The 23,221-nt window shown below is 39.2% G+C and overlaps 1 protein-coding gene across 1 annotated transcript; it reads left to right on the forward strand.

Moving 5' to 3' along the window:
- The first annotated feature begins 332 nt into the window (after positions 1–332).
- Positions 333–22,658, forward strand: si:ch1073-280e3.1 (complement C2). Its single transcript, XM_041808646.1, has 19 exons — positions 333–491; positions 619–728; positions 2,751–2,895; positions 3,001–3,186; positions 5,781–5,960; positions 6,122–6,220; positions 6,306–6,448; positions 6,530–6,671; positions 6,776–6,910; positions 10,577–10,681; positions 11,987–12,124; positions 16,645–16,754; positions 16,849–16,960; positions 19,329–19,476; positions 19,614–19,687; positions 19,817–19,908; positions 19,995–20,124; positions 20,209–20,258; positions 22,255–22,658. The coding sequence occupies exons 1-19, from the start codon at positions 425–427 to the stop codon at positions 22,435–22,437; spliced, it is 2,349 nt and encodes a 782-aa protein (XP_041664580.1). The 5' UTR covers positions 333–424; the 3' UTR covers positions 22,438–22,658.
- The last annotated feature ends 563 nt before the right edge of the window (positions 22,659–23,221 follow it).

Below are 23,221 nucleotides of genomic sequence, written 5' to 3' on the forward strand. Positions count from 1 at the left end.
CACAGTACACCCTGAGTCCTTAAAATCTGGGTTATTTGGCATCAAACAGCGACAGGTTTTAATGAGGTTTGAGAGTGGTGTTTTACAGTCTGAGTTGCAAAAAGATTGTGAGATTTTTAAGTGGATTAGTTGCCCAAAACTGGATCAGGACATTGAGAGGCCAAGTCGACTTTCATTTAATAGCTTCACAGTTGCTCTACAATTTAGGTAGTGAGGAAGAAAGAATGAGACAACTATATAAAATGAGTGCAACCAAAAACGAAAGTTTCAAATCTGTGGTCTTTCCTAAGTTGCTCAATCTCTTCTTCCCTGTTTGGTTCTGCTGTGTTAATGGGTAATCAGTCATCAAATAAAGCAGCTGACTGACGATCGATTTAGACACTCTTTCTGTTGTTTCTGTTGCTCAAAGACGCAAACGCGACTAATGCTAAGATTTATCATGTATGTAAAGCCAGCCGTATGGATCTCACTCATCTTTTCTATCCAGGAGGGTGAGCATTACATTTTCTGAGTATCATTTCCTGCACTTTTTAGTGTGGTTACTGGCATTTTTTGTGTTAGTGTCTTTTTTTAGAAGGTGCATGCTTATAACTCACACATTTGCTGTCTGTGCTTCAGTGTTTCTGCAGGAGTATGGGGACGATTATTACGAAGCGTATGACGACCCTGAGCCTCTGAACTGCTCAACTACAGAGACCATTAGAGGTGGACATGTAACCTACTCACAGGTAAAAACAAAAACTTTCAGTGCATTCAGAAAGTTTCCAGACACCCTACTTTTTCAATTTTGAATTGAAATCACATTGACATAAGTATTCAGACCTTTCATAACAACACTTTAAATTAAGCTCAGATTCCTCCTATTTCTCTGGATCTTTGCTGAGATGTTTCTACACTTTGATTGGACTCTATCTCTAGTAAATTAAATTGATCGGACATGATTTGGAAAGGCTCACATCTCTCTGTATTTCAGAGCAAAACTCAAGCCATGAGGTCAAAGGAACAGCCTGCAGAGCTCAGAGACTGGATTGTTGCGAGGCACAGATCTGGAGAAGGCTACATAATATTCTGTTGAACTGAAGGTTCTCAAAAGCACAGTGTCCTCCATAATTCTCAAATGAAAGAAGTTTGGCACAACCAGACCTCTTCCAAGAGCTGGTTTTCCGGCCAAACTGAGCAATCAGGGGAGAAGGGCCTTAGTGAGAGAGGCGACCAAGAACCTGATGGTCACTCTCTCTGAGCTCCAGAGATCCTGTGTGGAGATTGGAGAAAGTTCTAGCAGGAAAACCATCATTGCAGCCCTCCATTGATCTGGGCTTTATGGCAGAGTGCCAAAACGGCGACACACATGAAAGTCCTCTTGGAATTTGTAAAAACTGTGAAAAACAAGATTTTCTGGTCTGATGAAACCAAGATTGAACTGTTTGGCCTCAGTTCTAAACATTATGCCAGGAGGAAACCAGGCCCAATACCATCCCAACAGTAAAGCATGGTGGTGGCAGCATCATGCTGTGGGGGTGTTTTTCAGCAGCAGGGACTGGGAGACTTGTCAGGGTTGAGTGAAAGCTGACTAGAGCAAAGTATAGAGATACACTCTATGAAAACCTGTTCTGCAGAGCTCTGGACCTCAGACTGGGCCGAGAGTTCAACTTCCAACATAGCGATGACCAAAAACACAGGTGTGGCCTCTGTGGCCGAGAGTGGCCCAGCTAGAGCCCTGACATGAACCCTATCTGGAGAGACCTGAAAATGGCTGTCAATACCAGTCCCAGTTCAACCTGACTGAGATTAAGAGGATTTGCAAAAAAAGAGCAATAAATCCCCAGATTCAGGTGGGCAAAGCTTGTGTCATCAGGGGTGTAGCTAGGGATTTAGAGCCCCCAGAAAGAATATAAGACAGGGCCCCCCTTAACCAGCTAGCCAAGCACAAATGTTTTGTCATTTTTACTAATATCCATGCATTTTAATGTATTTTTGAACCAAAAGTTCTCCATTTATGAGCAGTATTTTTACTACGGTTAAATTAAATTCACTTGCATTATTTCGCAGTGCTGGACTACGGCATTTGGACATTTTTAAGGGAGGAGTAGCCAGTCTTTCAGTTGTCAGTCAGTCTGTTGACTGTATTTGGTTGCTTTTGATTCAATAATGACACTTCTTATTAAGAAAAAAATAAATAAAAACACAGTTTTCATTACAGGGTTCTTGAGGGCCCCTCCCTAATGGGGGCCCAGGTAATCAGTACCCCCCCCCCCCCCCATGCTACACCCATGTCAATGCGATATTTAAGGGTTTTTCTTAAATTTTCAAGTTCATTAAAAAAAATAAATAAATAAAGTTCTGTTTACACTTTGTTGTAACAGTGTATTGGGTGTAGATTAATGAGATAAAAAAGAAGAAAAGAACAAGAAAAATAATTTAGCAAATACATTAGATTTTTTGATATAATGAGGTAACACAGTGCAAATACTGAACAGATAAATAACAGAAATATGAAACACTGAAACAAACATGTCACAGGTTTTTACCAGCCAAGTCTCCAACGCAAAAAAGGCAAATTAAGGATAAAAATGAAACAAATACAAGTTTCAGTTTGATCCTGGCTGTAAAAATGAAGGAAAAACAGAAATAAAGCCTACTTCATTCATAATTTAAAAAAGGGAACTATACTGTCTGGAAAGTGAAACAAGCCTAGCATCCTTTTCCTTTACTTAATTTAGCTCCAATGTGACCATGTGTTCCTATTTCAGGGGGGCCTAGAGGGCAGCATGCTGACCTATCACTGCGGCCTAGGCCAATACCCTTTTCCAGTCAGCTCCAGGATCTGCAGTGACGGGGACTGGTCAACCATGAGATTACCAAGTGGCAGACAGGTGTCTCGAGCTATATGCAAAGGTGATGTTCTTGATGGTAATGATTTCAAAGGTGTTTGTGTTTTCAAGGCTCCTGGTTCTTATCTAAGACGTCTCTCCTTTACCTGTTCATCTGTCCCTCTCCCAGACATGATGTGTCCAGCTCAGATCCAGCTAGATCATGGTGACTTCTGGCCCAGAGATCAATGGCTCCATGTCGGGGCAACACAGAGCTTTTCCTGCCATGAGGGGTTTATGCTGTTTGGATCAGTCAAGAGGAACTGCACCATATCAGGGGAGTGGACAGGAACCACCCCTATCTGTCTGAACAACGGTCGGTACAGAGAGCACTGAATAACTTGTATGATTTAATAATGCACAATATGTGGGTATACAGTGCCTTTAAAAAGTATTATGGTCAATTTAATTTGGCTTTTTGACAAAAAAAACTTTTTTGTCAAACTTTTTAATGTCAAATAGAAAACAGGTTTCTACAAAGTTATGTCAATTACATATAAATGATGTAATGTAATGTAAAATAAATGGTTGTATATAGATTCACCCCCTTTAAAGTGACTGACCTATTACTATTACTACTCTTCATGAGTGCAACAAAGAACAACAGAGAGAACCTGAGCTTAAATGAGGCCCTATAATGAGGTAAATGGGCGTATTAGAGCGTATAATTGTTAAGTGAGCATACACGGCCTAATCTCACTCTTAAAATGAGATTTATACTCTAAAGCAGCTTTGGATGAATACATCAGTTCACCTCACATAACTTTACCATACAATCACAATTTTTGCAGAAAAATGAAGTTATATTCTTGACATTTTGAAGAAGAAATGATCCCCTATATGACCAAATCAATGACTTTATATTGGTAGGTATACTTAAAGTGATGCTGTTTGAGGTTTAGTGTTGTACTAAAAATGTCTTGCATCTTATGTGGGTGCAAAGCTTACCCATCTAGGTGACCTGTGTCTGCTAATGACCAGTTAGGATGAAATGAGAAACGATCTGATGGACATATATATGTGTATCTGCAATAGCACCTGTGTAACAAACCTGGACTTTCCCAGGCTTTTGTTTTGGGTCACTTTTTGGGTGAGCTTTTGAACTCCCACAAGATGCAAGATGTTTTAATTATTTGACAGAGGGCATGTGTGAACATGTGCCTGTGTGTAGGTGCATGTGCCTGTGCCTGACGGGCTTTGAACTTTGTGCACATCTTCAAGGTCTTCTAACCTATTGCCAAAACACAAACACACGCACACAAATTCCTCAACACACACATGCACACCACACTATGACTTTCCTAGAACACACCCAAATAATTTTTGATCTAGATATTTATTGAATTGGCCTGCAGAGTGTGATATAATCAACCTGGCAGGTCAGATGGATTAGTTTCACACAACCATCTGGAAAACCACTCATAGACAACGTTTGGGAAAGGGCACAGCCTTTGAAAAAAAACTAAGAGGGTGATTGGGTGAACGTTCTGTCTGTCACATCGTTACAGGCCAATCAGAGCAACAAAACACGTGACATAGCCGCTACCGAGCAGCACCCCTACGGAGGAGTAAAATCCATCAAGATTTGCATAACATGAACAATGGCGACTATAGACATGTCAGTACACGACTTTTGTAAGTTTTGAAAAGAAAACAACTCACTGCTGTTCTTTGTTCTTCTTTTAACAAAGAAATGTTGTCAAGTTGTGATAAAACTGGCGCTTTAGTGTCACGACTCTGCTGTGCCTGAAAGTACTGCCCCTCGTCACTGATTGGTCCTGTCATTTTCTAACTGGGCCCAAACAGTTCAGACGGGAGCTTTGCAAGATGGATTCGCCAGTGAGAAACACGGTGTATCCATCTGCTTTGCAAGGTTATGATATAAAGCGATAAAGGAAAAATGTTGACATGGCCTCTTAGTGGTGGATGTACAGTACATGAGAAATATCACCACCTAGTGACAAATGATTTAAAAAATGCTATTTTGAAGGAATTTCAACACTAAAGTATGAAAAAAAAATCGAACTGCAATGGCAGTGTATTGTTTTGAATGGGAGTCAAGAGGTAAAAAAAAAACGCTTAGGGTCACAGGTGTGATTACTGAAAAAGCCTAAGGCTTTTAGAATAAGTTAAAGGTTGAACAAGATTTCAAACTGAATGTATGAATGAGTTTTAAGGGTTTGAGTGAGGTATCTGTTCCATCAAATGATTATAGTTTTAATGATGATTAATCTTAAACATCCTTGGGTTAATCATGATTGAGCTCACCTTTTGTCGTTTTTATAATCTCTGGATTTTTGTTCTGTTTTAAACTGAGGTGTTTTGACTGTTTTTATTGCTTTTATTTTGAAATAAAGTATTGGAACTTCAGGTAACTCAAAGGTTATGATATTTATTTACCACGGAAAAAGAACTTGTTATGGATTAGGAGATAAAGGGATGTTAAAAAGGCAAATGTTTAATAAAAGATGGTGCAGATGACATTTGACTTGTCCACTCAGTTGTCTATGAGTTTATTTTAAGTAAAATGAGACATACAGGAGCTGTGGTGGACTTATTTTACATCACTATGGCTGCATTGCAGGGAGACATTGCAGTGGCTAAACCAAAGCGTGCTGAAAGGCATGCATTTAATATGATTTTTAAAAAATTATGGATGGCAATCAGACATCAATTACTGCATTAATGCAGACAGTCCTAAAACAGATAATTCCATCTTTATCCATCCATCCCTCCATTTTCTATACCACTACTGGGCAAGAGGAGGGGCACATCCTGGACTGGTCCCCAGTCAGTCACAGGGCTGTAAATCCATCTTTATAAGCTTTTAAAATAACTTCTCTTTTTCTCTGTAATACTTCACTTATTTTATTGATGTATTTAGATGTTCTGTTGTCCCGCTGCCCTTAGATGCCCCTGATGACTGTGATGACCCTGGGGTCCCATCAGGAGCCCAGAGAACATCAGGCAGGTTTTATAGAGGAGACAAAGTCATCTACACGTGTCAGGCTGGTCTGGATCTGTTGGGATCAGCTGAACAGGTTTGCCTGGAGAACAGGGAGTGGAGCGGCTCAACACCTCGCTGCCAAGGTGCAAAACAACTGATTTATAAACATTAAATCAGTGCACAGTTTTGATTACAACTCGAGATAAACCCCAGAATATGATGTTTAATGACCAATCAGCATCTGTTAATGCATTTCATCATTTTAATAAAACATTAATGCCCAGTGTCTTTGGTTTTACTGCAGCTCCATACACCTTTGATTCTCCCAGCATTGTGGCAGAAGCCATGACAGGGTCTCTGGCAGGACTTATGGATGTGGTCTCACCAGATGCCAAACAGAAAGGTGGGTTCAGCTTCTTATGGCGTCCTTAACATAATTAATGCATGCACAAGTAGATTTAAATGCAAGTACAATGTGTGTGTTCAAGGTGTAAGGAGAGGCTTTGGTCGAACCTTCCATGTGGCTAAAGGCAGTCGAATGAATGTCTTCATTTTACTGGACACGTCAGGAAGCATTAAGGAGGAGGAGTTTGGTAAATCCAGGGATGCCACTGTTGCTCTTCTAAGGAAGGTTTGTAATATGGAGAAATATTCTGCCACATTTGTGTACCATGATGCTTCTGTCTCACTAACTCCTGCATGTCTTTTGTAGTTGGATTCCTATGAGGTACAGATCAAGTTTCATGTGTTGTCATTCGCCAGTGAAGCTAAAGATATTGTAAACATCACAGACTCAGACATAAGTGGCGACATCGACAACGTCATATGGAATCTGATGAATTTCGAGTACAAGAGTAGGACTATGTTTGTTACTGCTTCATTCATCGACATTATTTGGACACTTATGGCCTTTATAAAGATGTGCCTTTGATTATCTTTTACTTATGGTTATCTGCAGGCCATGGGAAGAAGACAGGCACCAACCTCCATGCTGCCCTGCAGCGTGTCTATGAGATGCTTGGCTTCTTAAAAAGAAACAGCGCCACAAATCATTTCAATGAGACTCAGAACATCATCATCATTGAAACAGACGGTAAAAGCTTCATCAAATGTCTCACAACTGTACATTACATTAAAAACATGGGTTTAGTTTAAATGCATTCATATCTGAAGAGATGTAATGAAACCTAACATTAGTCGTCTCCATTCTGGAAAGTACTGGCTCTAATAACTTAAGGCTAAAGCCAGACATACGCTGTATAATTGCCAGCCAATTCAGACATGAGTTTCAGATTGCATGGTTCACCAAGAGGTCAGGCCAACTTTCTGCCTGATCTTGCAAAATTTTTGTGTAGTGTACAGTGAAACCACTGCTGTTCAGCTTCCTACAAGTGGTCGATGAGTTTCTGGCATATATTTTATTTTAGTCATATGACTGCATACACTTTCATGATGAGAACAGAGCTACAAGCAGGACTGTTGTGGGCTGCTGGACAGTGTCTTAAGTCTCCATGAAATTATCAAAAATGCCTTTTTGATGTGTCTATAAGGCCGCCAACAAGGGGGGATACAGGGGAAACTTTTCTGGGGCCCAGTCAGGGGCCCATGGAGGTCAGGAAAATTGTAGTCTATCGTTAAGTTAAGCTGCGATAACCAGCAAATATATATATATATACATATCATGTTTTAATTCAGTGTAGAATTTTCAAAATTTCAATCCCCCCTTTATTATTATTATTTTTTTTATTTACTTTTTACTGGTGATGTGAACAACGTATATGGCCATACACTACACCATTTGGAAAGAAATGTATATAGCTTCATAGCTAAACCATGATGTACACAAACATCAGAACACCAGCATTAAGCACAAGGAACTGGAATAACTTAAAGGGAAAATGGTTACATAATTGCCAAATGAATTTGAAATTTAGTTAAAATATAATTCAAAGTGCCAAAAATTGGAAGAAAAAAGTGATGAAAATGGATAAAGAGTGTCACACACAGGCTAAAACTGGAAAAAATGGGCAGTAAAAATGTTAAAAAGCAGTTTAAAAGGCACATAAATCTGTTAAAAGTGGCAAAAATAACTTTAGAGGCAAAAATTGGCTTAGAGTTGCAAAAATGGGTTGTAAAAACTGAAAAGTGGTTTAAAGTGGCAAAAACTGATTAAATTTGGCTAAAACTTAAAAAAATTGGTTTAAAGAGGCAAAAAAAATTTCAAAGTGGCAGAAATTGGCTTGAAGTGATGAAAATGGACAGTTTTAATGGTGAAAAGCAGCTTAGAAAAGTGGCAAAATGAGTTATAACTGGCAAAAGCTGATTAATACTGGCAAACTTTTATGGAAATAAGTGATGAAAAGTGGTCTAAGAGTTTCAAAATTTGGTTAAAAGTGTCCAAATGGTGTCAGGTAGTTAAAAAGTGGCAGTAATTGGCTTGAAGTGGCAAAAGTTGGCCTTAAGTTGCAGAAATGGTTGGTTAAAATGGGGAAAAGTGGTTAAAAAGTACCAAAACTGGTTAAAATTAGCTAAAAGTGGCAAAAATGAGTTGAATGTAAAAACAACAGTGGAAGCAGAAACAGTCACGGAAAGGGGTTAAAAAGCGGCACAAATAAATCATTCCACCATCAGAGCCCAATAATATCTTGATACACTTTTCAGCTCCAGGACGATAGCACCAGTGTTACTGAATCAACACACATGCACTGATATCATTAATAGATCACAACTAGGGAGGGCCCATTCACTTGGTTTTTCAGGGGCTCAGACAATTCTGTGGGCAGGCCCGTGTTTCTTCTTTATGATAAAGGAAAGAAACCAGCAGGAAATAGTCCTACCTGCAGACCTCCAGCTGACACAGAATATTTGTTATTATTTAGCTGCTGTGTTTGCTTATGATGCTGTTTATGTGTGTGTGAAAAAGACAGTGAGTTTTATCACTGTTTGTAGATATTTGGAGCATCAAAATGAGATAATAGATATGAGGCTTTTCAGAGGAAAGCCCTCTGACATTTCTTACACTCAGATCCAACTTCGCCTGCACAGTGTGAGCACCCATGTCATGTACAAACATCCACCACAACTGTTACACTGTCAGCATGATCATACCTTGTACTACTGGGCTTACTCTAGCAGCAGGAACAAAGAATGTGCTGTGGCAGGAAAGAAAACTATTTTGAATAGTTATGTAGAATTCAAGTTAAAAAAGACTGGAACAATGATCCAGGTCCATCCTCTCAAAATGGTTTTAAAAATATATGACCTTTAATTCCCTTGGCTAAGAACGTTGCAAATACAACATTGTGTATGCATGTTTATACTTGATGTTTTCAGCCCTCTAAACTAAAAGCCTCTACATTTTTGCAAAATAAACTGCCAGTAGATGCAAAAACAAAAACCAAAAAAAAATCTGGTTGCATAAGACTGTTCATCTGAGACGCCAATAATCTCTGAAAAGAAATATATACTAAAACTTTTGAAATTAAATGGAATTGAACATCCGTTTAGGGTTAAGATAGGGGTCAAGGTAAGGGTTAGGCTATCAAAATATAAAATTTAAAACCTGGCCTGCAAAAGCTGATTACAAAAGATTTAGTTAACCTGAGTACAGTTAGTAAGCCTGTCCTCCATGAAAACATTCTACCGCAGCCATTACAGCTTATGAAGCTCTGTTAGCCACGAAAATAATGTACTTATGTAGCTACATAGCTAATGTAGCTAATAATAACTTAGCTATGTAGATAATGGTGTTTGGTAGCTAAAGTGACTATGTAGCATATGTAGCTAAAGCTAACTTAGCTTCGTAGATAATTAAGCTATGTTAGTTAAGTTACATTAACAAAGCTAAAGCTTAGCTCACAAAACAACTACTCAAGCCACATATCTACATTATTTATGTAATTAAATTGGCTTAATCTAGGTTTGCTAAAACTTATTTTGCTAACTTAGCCATAGATAGCATAGCTATGAAGCTAATGTAGCAATGCAACTAATTTAGCTTTGTTACTAATGCAGCTAAATTTAAGCTCACAAAACAGCATTACACACATTATCTACATAGCTGCACCAGTTTTAGCTACATTTGCTAAAGTTCACATTGCTAAAGCTCATGTTGCTCAAGCTAACTTTGCTACATCTGCTTTTGTAGCAATAATTACATAGTTAGGGTATCTATGTTAGCCTAGCTAAAGCTAACAAAGCTAGATTGAGCCACTGTAACTGCCAGACTTTGTTTATGAATGAACTTGAATTAACCCTGACCTTGCTGCCCAACCCGGCATCCCCAGGTTAAGAGACCAGACCTGCTGCTCAGTACACACACACCTCTGTGGCTTATGTCCACTTTTGAACCAAGGACGCTGTTAAAATTGACACGTCATATGATTATTTACTGAAGAGTAAACTGATGTTTTGGTTTCATTCATAAAAAGGGAGAAAAACTGCTAAAAGGGTCCTTATTTCTTCATGCTGTGAACCTCCACAAGTTTTTGGAGGTAGTACTTCTGCAGCTTTTGCACCCCTAAGCTCCTTCCTGGCACCATCCATGATCACTGTGGAGTAACCTTGTGGGGGGGGGGGGGGGGGGTTAGAGTAAGTGTCAAGTGGTCTTTGAGGGACTGCACTTTTGTGCACCTCAGTGTTTGGTCCATTCAACAAAACCAGAGGATGCTGCTTCCTTACAACATATGCACCACAAAGAGCAGCACAGGGAGAACTTGATATCTGGAGCTGAAGTGTTCATGATCTCTTTTGTCTGCAGGTTTCACCAACACAGGCTCTAAGCCTCAGAATGACCTGGCAAAGATCCGGAGCCTACTGGGTTACCATGACAGAACCCCTGATCACACACTCGAGACCATGTTGGGTATCAACATCATCATCATCATCATCATATCAAAATAAGGATAAAATCAAGCATGTAACAATTATACTACAAGTTCTAGTTTAGCTCAAACACTGCAGAGGGATAACTGATCATATTCATGTATTTTTGCATATAATCAAATTCTTAAAACAAATTAAGTTATAAAAAGAAAAAGTAGAGCCCTGCACGAGACTCTTTTCTCAATCCCACTCCCATCTGCTCCAGCTGGATTTCTGACCATTACCGGCCACTCCCGCAGCACATGCTGTCCACTTCGGCCTGCACTCAGAGATGGACTACTCAGAGATAGACCCATATTCTATTGTGTTTATGCAGCACCGGCAACTACAGCTGATTTCTCAGTGAATGATTCTAACCTCAATGTGTGCTGCATTTCCTGTATTATCTTGTTAAATACAAGCACAGAGAAGTTCCTTAAAGAGTGCTTACTTTGATTGGGGATTGTGGAGTAGGTGTATCACCTCATCCAAATACGTTTCCTTGTGGGCATTTCAACAAAGTGAAGTTGTTTTCTGGATCTGTCACTTACCCTTTTGAGTTTGAAGCAGATATAATGAATTCAACTCAAATGTGGCGTCATTCCCAGCTCTGACATCTGGCATCAGAGGTCAACGCAACACGGCAGAAGTCCCTGAATGATGACTCGGCGTAACATTATGGGATTTTATAGAAAATCTGTACATATCTATGATTTTTTAATTGCACCAGTTTCAAAGAAATCCACCCAAGAAGTCTTTGAAGAGGTATCAAGTATAGATGGTGCAACAGTGTGGTGTGCAAATCAAGACACACAGACACACTTGCACAGACATTTCGCCAATTATAAAAGTAAGATGCAGTAAAAACATAACTTTTTTTTTTTGTTGTTGTGTCATTTTTAATCTAGCACATGCGAGTGCTGATGAGTGCAAGATTAAACATTTCATACTCTCATTTCAGCTCTCAAATGTTTTTAAGAGTGTTCTAGTGTTCATAGATTTTTTTTTCAGCTTGTAAGAAATCACAGATAAAAAAATTGAGAATCTTCTTGCATAAGAGGATTTTAAGAACAAATATCTTCTCAATAACTACTGATGAATGACATCCAGTTTAATTGTGTTTTAAACACTAAGCACAAAGCAACAGCAATATTTCTTCAAGAACAGTTTAATTTCAAACAAAGAATTTCAAATGTTCTTTTTCTTTACAGGACTTAAGAGTATCATCTTTACCTGTCACATATCAGAATTGTTCCCAGCTGTATGTATGTTTGGAGTGAAAGTATATTTTTGTGTTTATTTTCAGATGTCTATGTATTCGGTATTGGCAGTGATGTGAAAAGAGATCAACTAAACTCTTTGGCCTCAAAGAAACGTGGCGAAGAACACGTCTTTGTTCTGAAAGACTATGAAACTTTGGGAGCGGTGTTCAACAGCATCATTAGTAAGTAGAATATCTCTTATTTTGAAGGGACAGCAGTTTTTTATTCATCAATGCTGTCATTTTTTGAAAATACAAGTTTTACAAAGAAAAGACAATGAATTTATAACAGCGTTGTGATTAAAAAAATCTCCCCCTTCCTGGTTCTTATTTTGTTGCATATTTGTCACACTTAAATGTTTCACATCAAACTAATTCTAATATTAGACAAAAAATGACCTGAGTAAATACAAAATGCAGTTTTTAAATGATGATTTAATTAATTACGGAAAAAGTCATCCAAACCTATATGGCCCTAATCCGGCATGCCAGATGGATTTGTTTCACTCATCCATCTGGTAAGCCACTCATAGACTTGTCGTTTTTGAAAAGAAAACTACTCATTGCTGTTCTTTGTTCTTCTTTTAACGAAGAAATGTCGTCAAGTTCTGATAAAACTGGTGCTTTAGCAGCATCCACACTAATGTCTTCCGCCATAATTTCCCGGTCTCTTGTTGCTGCTTGCTTACAGTGTGACTCTGCCGGGCCCAAAAATACTGTCCCTTGTCACTGATTGGTCCTGTCACTTTCTAAATGGGTCCAAATAGTTCAGACCGGAGCTTTGCAAGATGGATTCGCCAGTGAGAAACACGGAAATGGGCGAATCCATCTGCTTTCCAGGGTTATCTGGCCCTGTTTGAAAAAGTAATTGCCCCCATTGTTGAATATGAATAACCATGATTGACCACATTTTTTGTAAAGCTGAGTTTAATTTCACCAGCCAGACCCAGGCCTGATTGCTGCAAGACCTTTTGAATCAAGAAATCCCTCAAATAGAACCTGTCTGATGAAGTGAAGTAGGCTAAAAGATCTAAAAAACCAAAACATCATGGCATCATCTCTTAAAGAAATTCAAGAACATATGAGAAACAGTGTCATTGATATCTATCAGTCTGGAAAGGAGTACAAAGCCATTTCTATGACTTGGAACCCCAGCAAATCACAGTGAGAGCCATTTTCCACAAATGGAGATAATTTGGAACAATGGTGAACCTTCACAGGAGTGGCCAGCCTACCAAAATGAGCGCATTAACAGCTTTTTCAGGAGGTCCCAAAAGAACTCAGAACATCTGAAGACCTGCAGGCCTCACTTGAGGCAGTTAAGGTCAGTGTTCATGATTCAACAACAAGAAAGAGACGGGCAAAAATAGCATCCACAGAAGGGTTCCAAAGCCAAAACCACTGCTGCGCAAAAATAACACAAAGGCTGTATTCCCACCAGGTGGTCCAGTTTGAGTGAGTGTGGTTTGGTATCATTTGGGATGGTAAAACCCTAAATAGTTCCCTTTTCCACAGACATTTGCAACCTCACTTGGTGGGTGCCATAAGCTTGATGGCAAGTTTACACCACTAGCTGGAACACTTTCTTACCCTCACTGCACTGTCCAATTCCCTATCCACCTCCTCGTCAAGACAATCCCCAAGGAGGTGGGCACCTCTCAGCACAACATGGATGGTATTACACGCTGACATTAATGATTAAAAATACTGTCCTTATAATATTCTTCTTTTGAAATCCATCATGATATTTAAGCGCGGTGGGCTCCATGTTTGTGTTTATTACCACTGTCAGGCAGGAAGTACCAATTCTTATGACCAATCAGTGAACTTAAGTGTGTCTATTGTGTGTCTACGTCCACTGTTAGCGATGGAAAAGTGATCTTAGCACCCCTATGGAAGGGTGCCAAAAATGTAGGACGGAATGGGTCGGTTATTTGGGACACTTTCCAAATTTTGACAACATAACACAACTAAGTACATACTGTGCTGTACCAAACTGGAGTGCTCGGTGAAAATTACCAGCTGACCTAAAAGGCTCATCTCACATTTGCCAGAAACATCTTGATGATCCTCAAGACTGTTGGGAAGATATTCCGTAAACTGATGAGACAAAAGCTGAACTTTTTGGAAGGTGTACTGTATATCCAGTTTCATCTTGAGTAAAAATAACAGCATTTCCTAAAAAGAATATCATGCTTACAGTGAAACATGGTGGTGGCAGTGTGATGGTCTGGGGCTGCTTTGCTGCTTCAGGACCTGGACCACTTGACTTGATCGATAGAACCATGAATTCTGCTCTCTACCAGGAAATCCTGAGGGAGAATGTCAGCTATCAGTTCATGACCTCAAGCTCAGGTGTTCCTGGGTTATACAGCAAGTCCACTTCTGAATGGATTTTAAAAGAACAGCAAAGGTTTCAGACAGGACTCGTCAGAGTCTTGAGTCTGTTCATGCAAGAAACCCTCCAATGTGGCTGAATTAAAACAATTCTTCAAAGAAGAGTGGGCCAAAATTCCTCCTCAGTGATGTGAAAGGCTCAGTGCCAATTATCATAAATGCTTGCTTGCAGTTGTTGAAGCCAAGGCCAGCACAACCAGTTATTAGGTTTAGGAGGCAATTACTTTTCACATTGGACCAGGCAGGTCTGGATACTTTTTTCCATTAATAAATGAAATAACCATTTTAAAACTGAAATTTGGATTTACTCAGGTTATCTTTGTCTAATATCAAAATTAGTGTGACAATAAAGTGTGACAAATGTAACAAAAGAAAAAAGAAAAATAAATAAAAATGGAAGGGGGAAATACATTTTTCACAGCGCTGTATATGTAACACTGGCTTTAACATTTATTGTAATTAATCTTCATACTAAGGTTTAGGTAAAAAATTTCCATTTTTATTCAAAGATTGATAAAATGTTCATACATTTCAAATACTATTATTCAATCCCCTTTATGCCAGATTATTACTTCTGCACTCCTTGATTGCTCTTATTATGAATGCCAATTCCCGGCAAATAAAAAGAAAAAATGTGAAAGTAAGGAAATTCTTGAAAAGAAAACAATCCTAAGTGATAATGATAAGATAAAAAGTCAAATTATGAGATAAAAAGTCAAAATTATGACTTTTTATCTCATAATTATCACTGAGGAATTTTTTAATATTGTCTAACTTCCACATTTTTCTTTTATAAGTGGCAGAAATGGGCTTCCCTATCAAATGGGGAGTTATGTTTTTGTATGTTATTTTTTCGGACTCTTTCAATCTTCCATAGCCTCTGCCACCCTTTTATTGTCTTAGCCTCTATTATTCTTTTTAGTTTCTGTCATTGTTTTCATTTTCTTCCATCTTTGGTCCTCCTGGTCTCTGTTGTTATTGCTGGGTTCTTTTGTTACCTGGGTTCTCATGATGTTTTGTTTGTGTTCTTACCGATTTTGGTTTGTAAATTTGTACTGTTCCTTGGCTTAAAATGATGTACTAAAAATGTGCACTATATGGACAACAGTATTTGGCCACACCTGTTAATTATTGAATTCACATGTCTCAATCAGACCTGTTGCCAGACACCAAGCCATGCAGTCAGTTAACAAGTCCTGAAGAGCTCAGTGACTTCAAGCGTGGTACTGTGATGGATGCCACCTTGGCAATAACACAATTTGTGGATATTCCACGATCAGCTCTAAGTGATATTATTAGAAAGTGGAAGCATTTAGGAACAACAGCAACTCAGCCATGAAGTAGAAGTCCATGTAAAATCACACAGCTGGGTCAATCACTGCTAAGGTGCGTGGTGTGTAGAAGTCACCTATGCTCTGCTGATTCCATTAATGAAGAGTTCTGAACTGTGAGGTGGGAGCTTCATGGCCGAGCAGCTGCATGCAAGCCTCACTTTACCAAGTCCAATGCCAAGTATCAGACTGAGTGTTGTAAAGCACACAGATACTGGACTGTGGAGCAATGGAAAAGTGTTCTGTGGAGTGACAAATCATGCTTCTCTGTTTGGCAGGAAAATGGGTGAGTTCTGCAGATGCCGGGAGAATATTACCAGCCTGACTCCACTGTACCAACTGTGAAGTTTGGTGGAGGAGGGATAATGGTATGGGGCTGTTTTTCAGGGTTAGAGCTAGGCCCCTTATCTCCAGTTAGGGCCAATCTTAATGCTTCAGCATGACAGGACAATTTGGACAATGCTATACTTCCAACTTTGAGGCAACCAATCTTAATGCTTCAGCATGACAGGGCATTTTGGACAATGCTATGCTTCCAACTTTGAGGCAACCATTTTAGGAAGGCCCTTTTCTCACTAGCATGACTGTGAGTCAGTGCATGAAGCAAGGACTATATAGACATGGTTTGATGAGTTTGGTGTTGAAGAACTGGTTCATGCTTTGGGACAAACTGGAACAGAGATTGCAAGTCAGGCCTTCTGGTCCAACATCAGTGCCTGACCTCATAAATGCTTTATTGAATGAATGGGCACATATTCCCACAGAAGCACTCCAAAATCTTCTCAAAACCTTCCAAGAAGAGTCTGTTATAGCTGCAAAAGGGGGCCCAGCATTGTCATTACAGTCCATGATGGTCAGGCAGCCGAATACTTGTGTCCATATAGTGTATGTTTCTGCATTTATGTCAAGGTACTTTAGATAACTTTGTTTTTTTTTCACATTATTGTACAAATACCATTTAATATTATCACACAGGTGACAAAAGTGTGACGATGTGTGGGGTAGCTCAGGAGGACACCTCTGAGAAGCAGGACGGGGATGAAAAAGGGGTCTACACCAGACCCTGGCATGTCACTTTGAGAACGGTGGGAGCTTTAATAGTTCAGCAATTAGATAATAGCGTGTTTTTTTTTTTTTTAATTCTGACTATTTTTTAATCAATATTTTGCTTTCTTTTAGTCAAGTCCATGTGTAGGATCCATTGTGAGCCAGAACTGGGTGTTGACTGCAGCTCACTGCTTTGCCAGAGCAAGCACAGACTTTCAACAGGGATACATACAATATGGTCAAGGTCAGTACAGGAAATCATGTAAAGGATTAGGATTAGGGGGATCCAAGGCCATCAATAAGAGGGGAGTTTTGACCTTTCCCCATTACTTATTACAACAACAAAAATACACATTTCATTGAAGGTTGCTTTTGGTAAAATCATTTTAAGACAGTATGAGCTTGTTCTTTTATCATTTTAAGATTATGTGAAGGACAATCAGAAAAGTCTTGCAACAAGTAAACATGGAACTAACATAAGCCAATAAACACACAGTTGCATGCACATTCATACCACATTCATACTTACAGTGTCTATAAAGTATTCACCCTTTTGGATGTCCCTTTTAATGATTTTATCAACCAATCATTGTTAATATAATTTAGCTTTTTGACAAAAAATAATGCAAAAAACCCTCTTTAATGTCAAAGTAAAAAAAAAAGATCTCTACAAAGTTATGTTAATTATAAAAAATTCATAACATAAAGTAAGTTTCTGCATAAATATTCACCCTCTTTAAGGTGACTGACGTAATTCAATAAAGTTCAGGCCAATTGGTGCATGAAGTCTCACAAATAGTGAAACCAGAGTGATTTCTGATTCTTTCACTACCATAACAACTAAAATCTTGGTGATGCCTTCATATTCTACTGTATTTTTAGCTGTTATTAAAGGGGACATATTATGCAAAATACACTTTTTCGGGCTTTTCTAGTAAGAATATGTGCCCCTGGCCTGTCCTCAATCCTCACAAGAATCAGAAAAATCCATTCACCCCCCCCCCCCCCCCACCTTACAGAAAATGTGTGCTGAAACAAGCCATTCTCAGATTTTCCCCTCATGATATCATGACGAGAGTTAGCCCCGCCCCCACATTTGGTTGGCCCTCCCAGTAGGAAGTACGTTCTCCCCTCTCCCTCCTCTCCTGATCCTCCTCTCAGCAGGCATCTGAGAGGAGAATCAGGAGAACCACATCCATTTCCTGAGGGGGGTGTGGTCAGGGGTGGAGTTAGACAGCTCATGAAGATTTAAAGCCACAGAAACAGCTCATTCTGAGCAGGGCTGAAACAGAGGAGTTTTTAGATGTACAAAAATCCAACACTGGAGTGTTTTTTCAGCAACAAACTTCACAGGTATGTTTTAGGGGCCTCTGAGACCAATATAAACTTGTCTTAAAGAGGTAAAATATGTGATCCTTAATACTGGCACTTTATGGCCACCATATGTTCTGAGCTTAATCCTGCACTGAGCAAGTGCAGATTTTTGGCTTTCAAAGAATAAGTGGTAAAATGCCCTCCTTGACATTATAGTAAATCTTCAGTCTGTGTCTACTTCAAAAGTTACATCTTTCTGATTTAACTTAGCTCTGTCCTGATTGGTTCTTCTCTAGGAATGTCGATCTCCTCATCCAGACTGTACACTGTCATGTGTCCCTCTTCAGGCCTTTGCCCATAGAGTCCACTTTTCTTCCAAATTTTTGTGCATGTTAAAAAATGAATTTGAGCTCATGTTGTGCTAATTATTTTTACACACTGACATTTTTTTTTTCCAAAGAGGTCCCATTTTTTGCATTTTCTTGCACCAGTCCAAGTCATTTCAATGGGGGATTAATAATTCAGATCAGCGCCTCCTGCTTCCTTCTCTCTTGCTCACGCCCCTCCCGCAGTGAATCCTCACTTTAACCACTGCTGTTATCAACACTGGTACGTACATGTAATTATAAATCGTGCTCGGGTAGGGAGAAGGGGCAGATAGAGTGCCAGCCTAGTCCGGCGGAGGTGAGTGCTTGCCCCAGTCAGTCAGTCAACCCTGGCGAAGTGCTTGTTTCTTGTCGCACATCCGTCTGTAAGGTTGACTTGTGGAGGCAGTTAGTAATAAATTAGAGATTTCTTCACTGAGCGTTGATCCTCTTTGTAGGGCACAAGCATTTTGTGTTTATTCAGAATCACAGATAAAGGCAGAAATTTGTAGTCACAGCCACATCACAGAGACTGAATTTAAAAAGTTGCTCTCTGTGATGCATGGTGGTGGCAGCATCATGCTGTGAGGGTGCTTCTCAGCAGCTGGCCATGGAAGGCTTGTAAAGGTAGAGGGTAAAATGAATGCAGCAGAAACATAGGAAAATCCTGGAGGACAATCTTATTCAGTCTGCAAGAGAACTATGACTTTGGCAAAAGCTCGTCAGAAATGGTTTAAAGACAACAAGGTGAATGATCTGGAGTGGCTGAGTCAAAGCCAACACCTCAGTCCAGTAGAGAAGTTGTGGCTGGAATTGAAAAGAGCTTTTCAAGCTGATCCCTATGCAACCTGACAGAGTTCTGCAAAGAAGAATGGAGTAAAATTGCAGTGTCCAGATGTGCAAGCCTGACTGAGACCTATGTATCATTTCCAGCTGATGGCACTGTGGCTCCCAAAAGAGTGATCATACACCCTAAGTACAACACTGGAGCACTCAAACACAGAAATGTATCTGAGTTCTACGACTACGATGTGGCTCTGGTGGAGGTGAACACGAGTATTCCTCTTTCTTGGATGGCCAGGTAAGACAGACAACACTCATTAATTTCAGATAAAAACATACATTTGTTAAATCTTAAAATGTGTTTGAACGTGTTTAATGCATATTAATGCTCTGTTGATTTATAGTTTAGTATACAGTGTGTTTTTAATTGGACAGGCCTATTTGTTTACCATGTACGGTGCCAGCAAGTCGAGCCCTGAAAAAAGTCAACTCTACCTGTCAGCAGCACAGTACGTGACCTTTGGTCCTTTTAATTATGCAAGTAGTCATGAGAACAGTATGCAAGGACTTCTTCAGTCTTTAAAAAGGGGTAATAGATTTATAATACTAGGTTAATCTAAATAAATGTATGCCTGCAGGGCAAGAACTACTACCTCACCCGGAGACTGCTGCCTCTTTCATTCATAAGGGCTCTAAACGCAAAATCACATATATACAAACAGGAGGTCAGGTGAGAATAAAAGAACTGTAAATCATGAAGGAGGACTACATTTTATTTATGATTAAATGGTGTTTTGACTTGAATTTTCTGATCAGAGGCCAAGCTGTGTGGAGAAGGCTAGAGGAACCCTTAAAGAGCCTACCAATGTGACCATGGACGAGTACGTACCTGACAGATTCCTCTGCACTGGAGGGCCCAAACACAAGTACACTGTCACCTGTAAAGGTAAGGACTCTACACTAACCATGCTGACACTAGTGTGACCTACTTACCCTTTTAATAACAAATATGGGTTTTGATTTTGTACAGGTGACTCTGGCGGGTCACTCTTTCTGGAGAAAAGGAAGCGCTACTTTCAGGTAGGCTAATGTCCAACTTAGTGAACTTGTTTGATTTCACAGTTTTCAGCAACAAAATTCTAGCAAATACTCAGAAATACATAACCTCATACAGTCATGGACGAAAGTATTGGTACCCCTGGAATTTTTCCAGAAAATACACCATTTCTCCCAGAAATCGTAACAATTACAAATGTTTTTGGTGTACACATGTTGATTTCATTTATGTGCACTGGAACAACATGAAAAAACAGAAGAAAAAGCCAAAATGACATAATTTTACTAGGGCTGTCAAAATTGACGCATTAGTGCACATTAATCCATCATCATAATTAATCTGATTAAAAATTTTAATGCAATTAACCCATCTACAGTGCAGAATGACTCAAAAATCCTGTAACGACTTTGACAACACATTTCGGGCAGTTTGTCCATGTAGGGTTACCGTCGAGCATGCCGCTGCACATGCGCAAATGGGCCATTGATCAGGTAGTGACTAAACAACTCGATATGGAAAATGCTAAACAGCACGTTGACCCTCTCGAATGGAAATTTGAGAATTAAAAAACCTAGATGGAAAAGTTGACCAACATAGAGTATTATGCACAGTCTGCAGGAACGAGTTTTCTTTTCAACAAAGCACTTCCAGCTTAAAATACCACATTAACGGAAGCATATGTTCATCGGAGATTGAGTCTGTTTGCTTATGCAAAATGAAATTTGATTAATATAGATTAAAAATTAATGATATTTAATCATGATTAATCGAAATTAATCCACAGCAACCCTGTGATTAATCTGGTTAAAAATTTCATTTGACTAAATTTTACACAAAACTCAAAAAATGGGCTCAAAACATCAATGTACCCAAGGTGTGCTGGAAGAGACATTACAGCATTGTGATTTTAAAAAAAATGCCCTAATTACAGAACTGGATTATTGCATTTAATACAGGCAGCCCTACATATCAATTTATGTTCATTTTAAACGACTTCATGATGCAGCCTCATGATATACACTCAGTGATCACTTTATTAGGTACACCTGCTCATTATCACAGATACCTAATCAGCCAGTTACATGGCAGCAACCAGTGTCTGCAGGCATGTAGACATGGATGAGACAATGTGCTGAAAATCAATCCAAGTATCAAAATGAGGAAGAAATCTGATGGAAGTGGCTTTGAATGTGCCATGGTTGATGGTTCCATACAAACAGGTCTGAATATTTCACAAACTTCTGGAAATCTTCTGGGATTTTCACACATCTATCTCTAGGGTGTACTGAGAATGGTGAGAAAAGGATAAAAATCTAGAGAGCAGCACTTCTCTAATCAAAAATGCTTTGATGATGTCAGAGGTCAGAAGAGAATAACCACACTGATTCGAGCTGATAGAAAGGAAACCGATCAAGTTATGCTGAAGAGCCTCTCTGAACAAACAACTAGTCAAACCTTGAGCAGATGGACTACAGCAGCAGAAGACCAGACAGGGCTCCACTCCTGTCAGCTAAGAGCTATAATTCTTACAGACTCACCAAAATTGGACCGTAGATATTGCCTGGTCTTATGAGTCCTGATTTCTGCCGCAACATTCAATTGGTGAATTTGGGAAATAAACAACATGAGAGCCTGCCGGTCCACCAACAACCCTGACACATTCAGTCACTTGAATCACCTTTCTTTCTCATTCTGACGCTGGGTCTGAACTCCAGCATACCATCTTGACCAAGTCTACATGCTTTGATGTATTAGATGCTGCCATGTCAAAATTCTTTGACAGTAACCTCCTTATTGTTCCCACATTATACTGAAAAATCACCTCTTATTCTTATATTCAGCCCGTTTCAAAATTGTCCCTTGTGTTTTCCAGTATTTAATTTCTGCCAGAATACATCCTCTGTTTTTTTTTTTTTTTTTTTAATATTTGGGTTTTATATCTTGTGTGGCACTTTGTAATATTGCTTAATATATATATCAAAAAATATATATATATATTTGAACTGCTTTTGCCACCAGGTGGGACTAGTGAGTTGGGGCACTGCCGATGTATGCAGTAATACCGATACAAGGATGAGGGGGTACACTCCTGACAACCCACACCCTGATGCCCGAGACTTTCACATTGACCTCTTTAAGATCGCGCCATGGCTCAAAGAGCATCTTGGGAAGGAGATCCAGTTCCTGCCTGATGTTAAGTGAACATTGAAGTTGAGGTCCAATGAGCTCTTCAAAGCTTTATTGTCATATTGAGTAGTGTGATTTGTATAGCTGTGGTGCAGTAATCTCACCTCCAGACTGATTTTTTAATTTAGTATAAAGTGTATAAAACACCTGCTAGTAAAATAACTGTATTCTTTCTAATCACATCATGTAAAACATGCACAATCAGCTCTTAAATTAATAAAAAAAATGGAATATGACAAAGTGTTTGTTACAAACTGCTTTTTTGAAAAGATCTGAAGTAGATTTGCAAATGTAGTTCACATCATGATTTCTGCTTGGAGTTAGCTAGATGGTTTAGGCAGCTAAAGCAGGGTACACACTGACACTCTTGACGATTTTCAGCCTACTTTTCCCTTTCCTACCAGATTCAGCAAAGGTATGATAATCTGACAATTCTAAAAAGATGGAGCTGCTCTGACTTGATATAAATGTTCAACATGTTCAGTACAATCAGAAATCCTGTTGCGTGAGGGGAACACCAAGGACAGCTGAGCAGGATTGTTAGGAGAACTTTAAACAATCAGGAAGCAAGCTGACCAAAGGAGGAAGCACAGCAAACACAGCCTTGGCAAAAGCAGTAAATGTGAAGCATAAAGTTAGTTGAACGGTAGAAATGGAGGAACAACTTGTTGATTTGTGGCAACAACATGAGTGTTTATACAACATGTATTGTAAAACATACACAGCAAGAACTAGTGCTGATATCTCAGGGTTTAATGTTTCAGTGTAGTTTTTACTCTAATAGTGTAATTTTAACTCC

The sequence above is a fragment of the Cheilinus undulatus genome, linkage group 2, assembly GCF_018320785.1.
Source record: "Cheilinus undulatus linkage group 2, ASM1832078v1, whole genome shotgun sequence".
In the NCBI taxonomy this organism is placed as follows: Eukaryota; Metazoa; Chordata; class Actinopteri; order Labriformes; family Labridae; genus Cheilinus; species Cheilinus undulatus.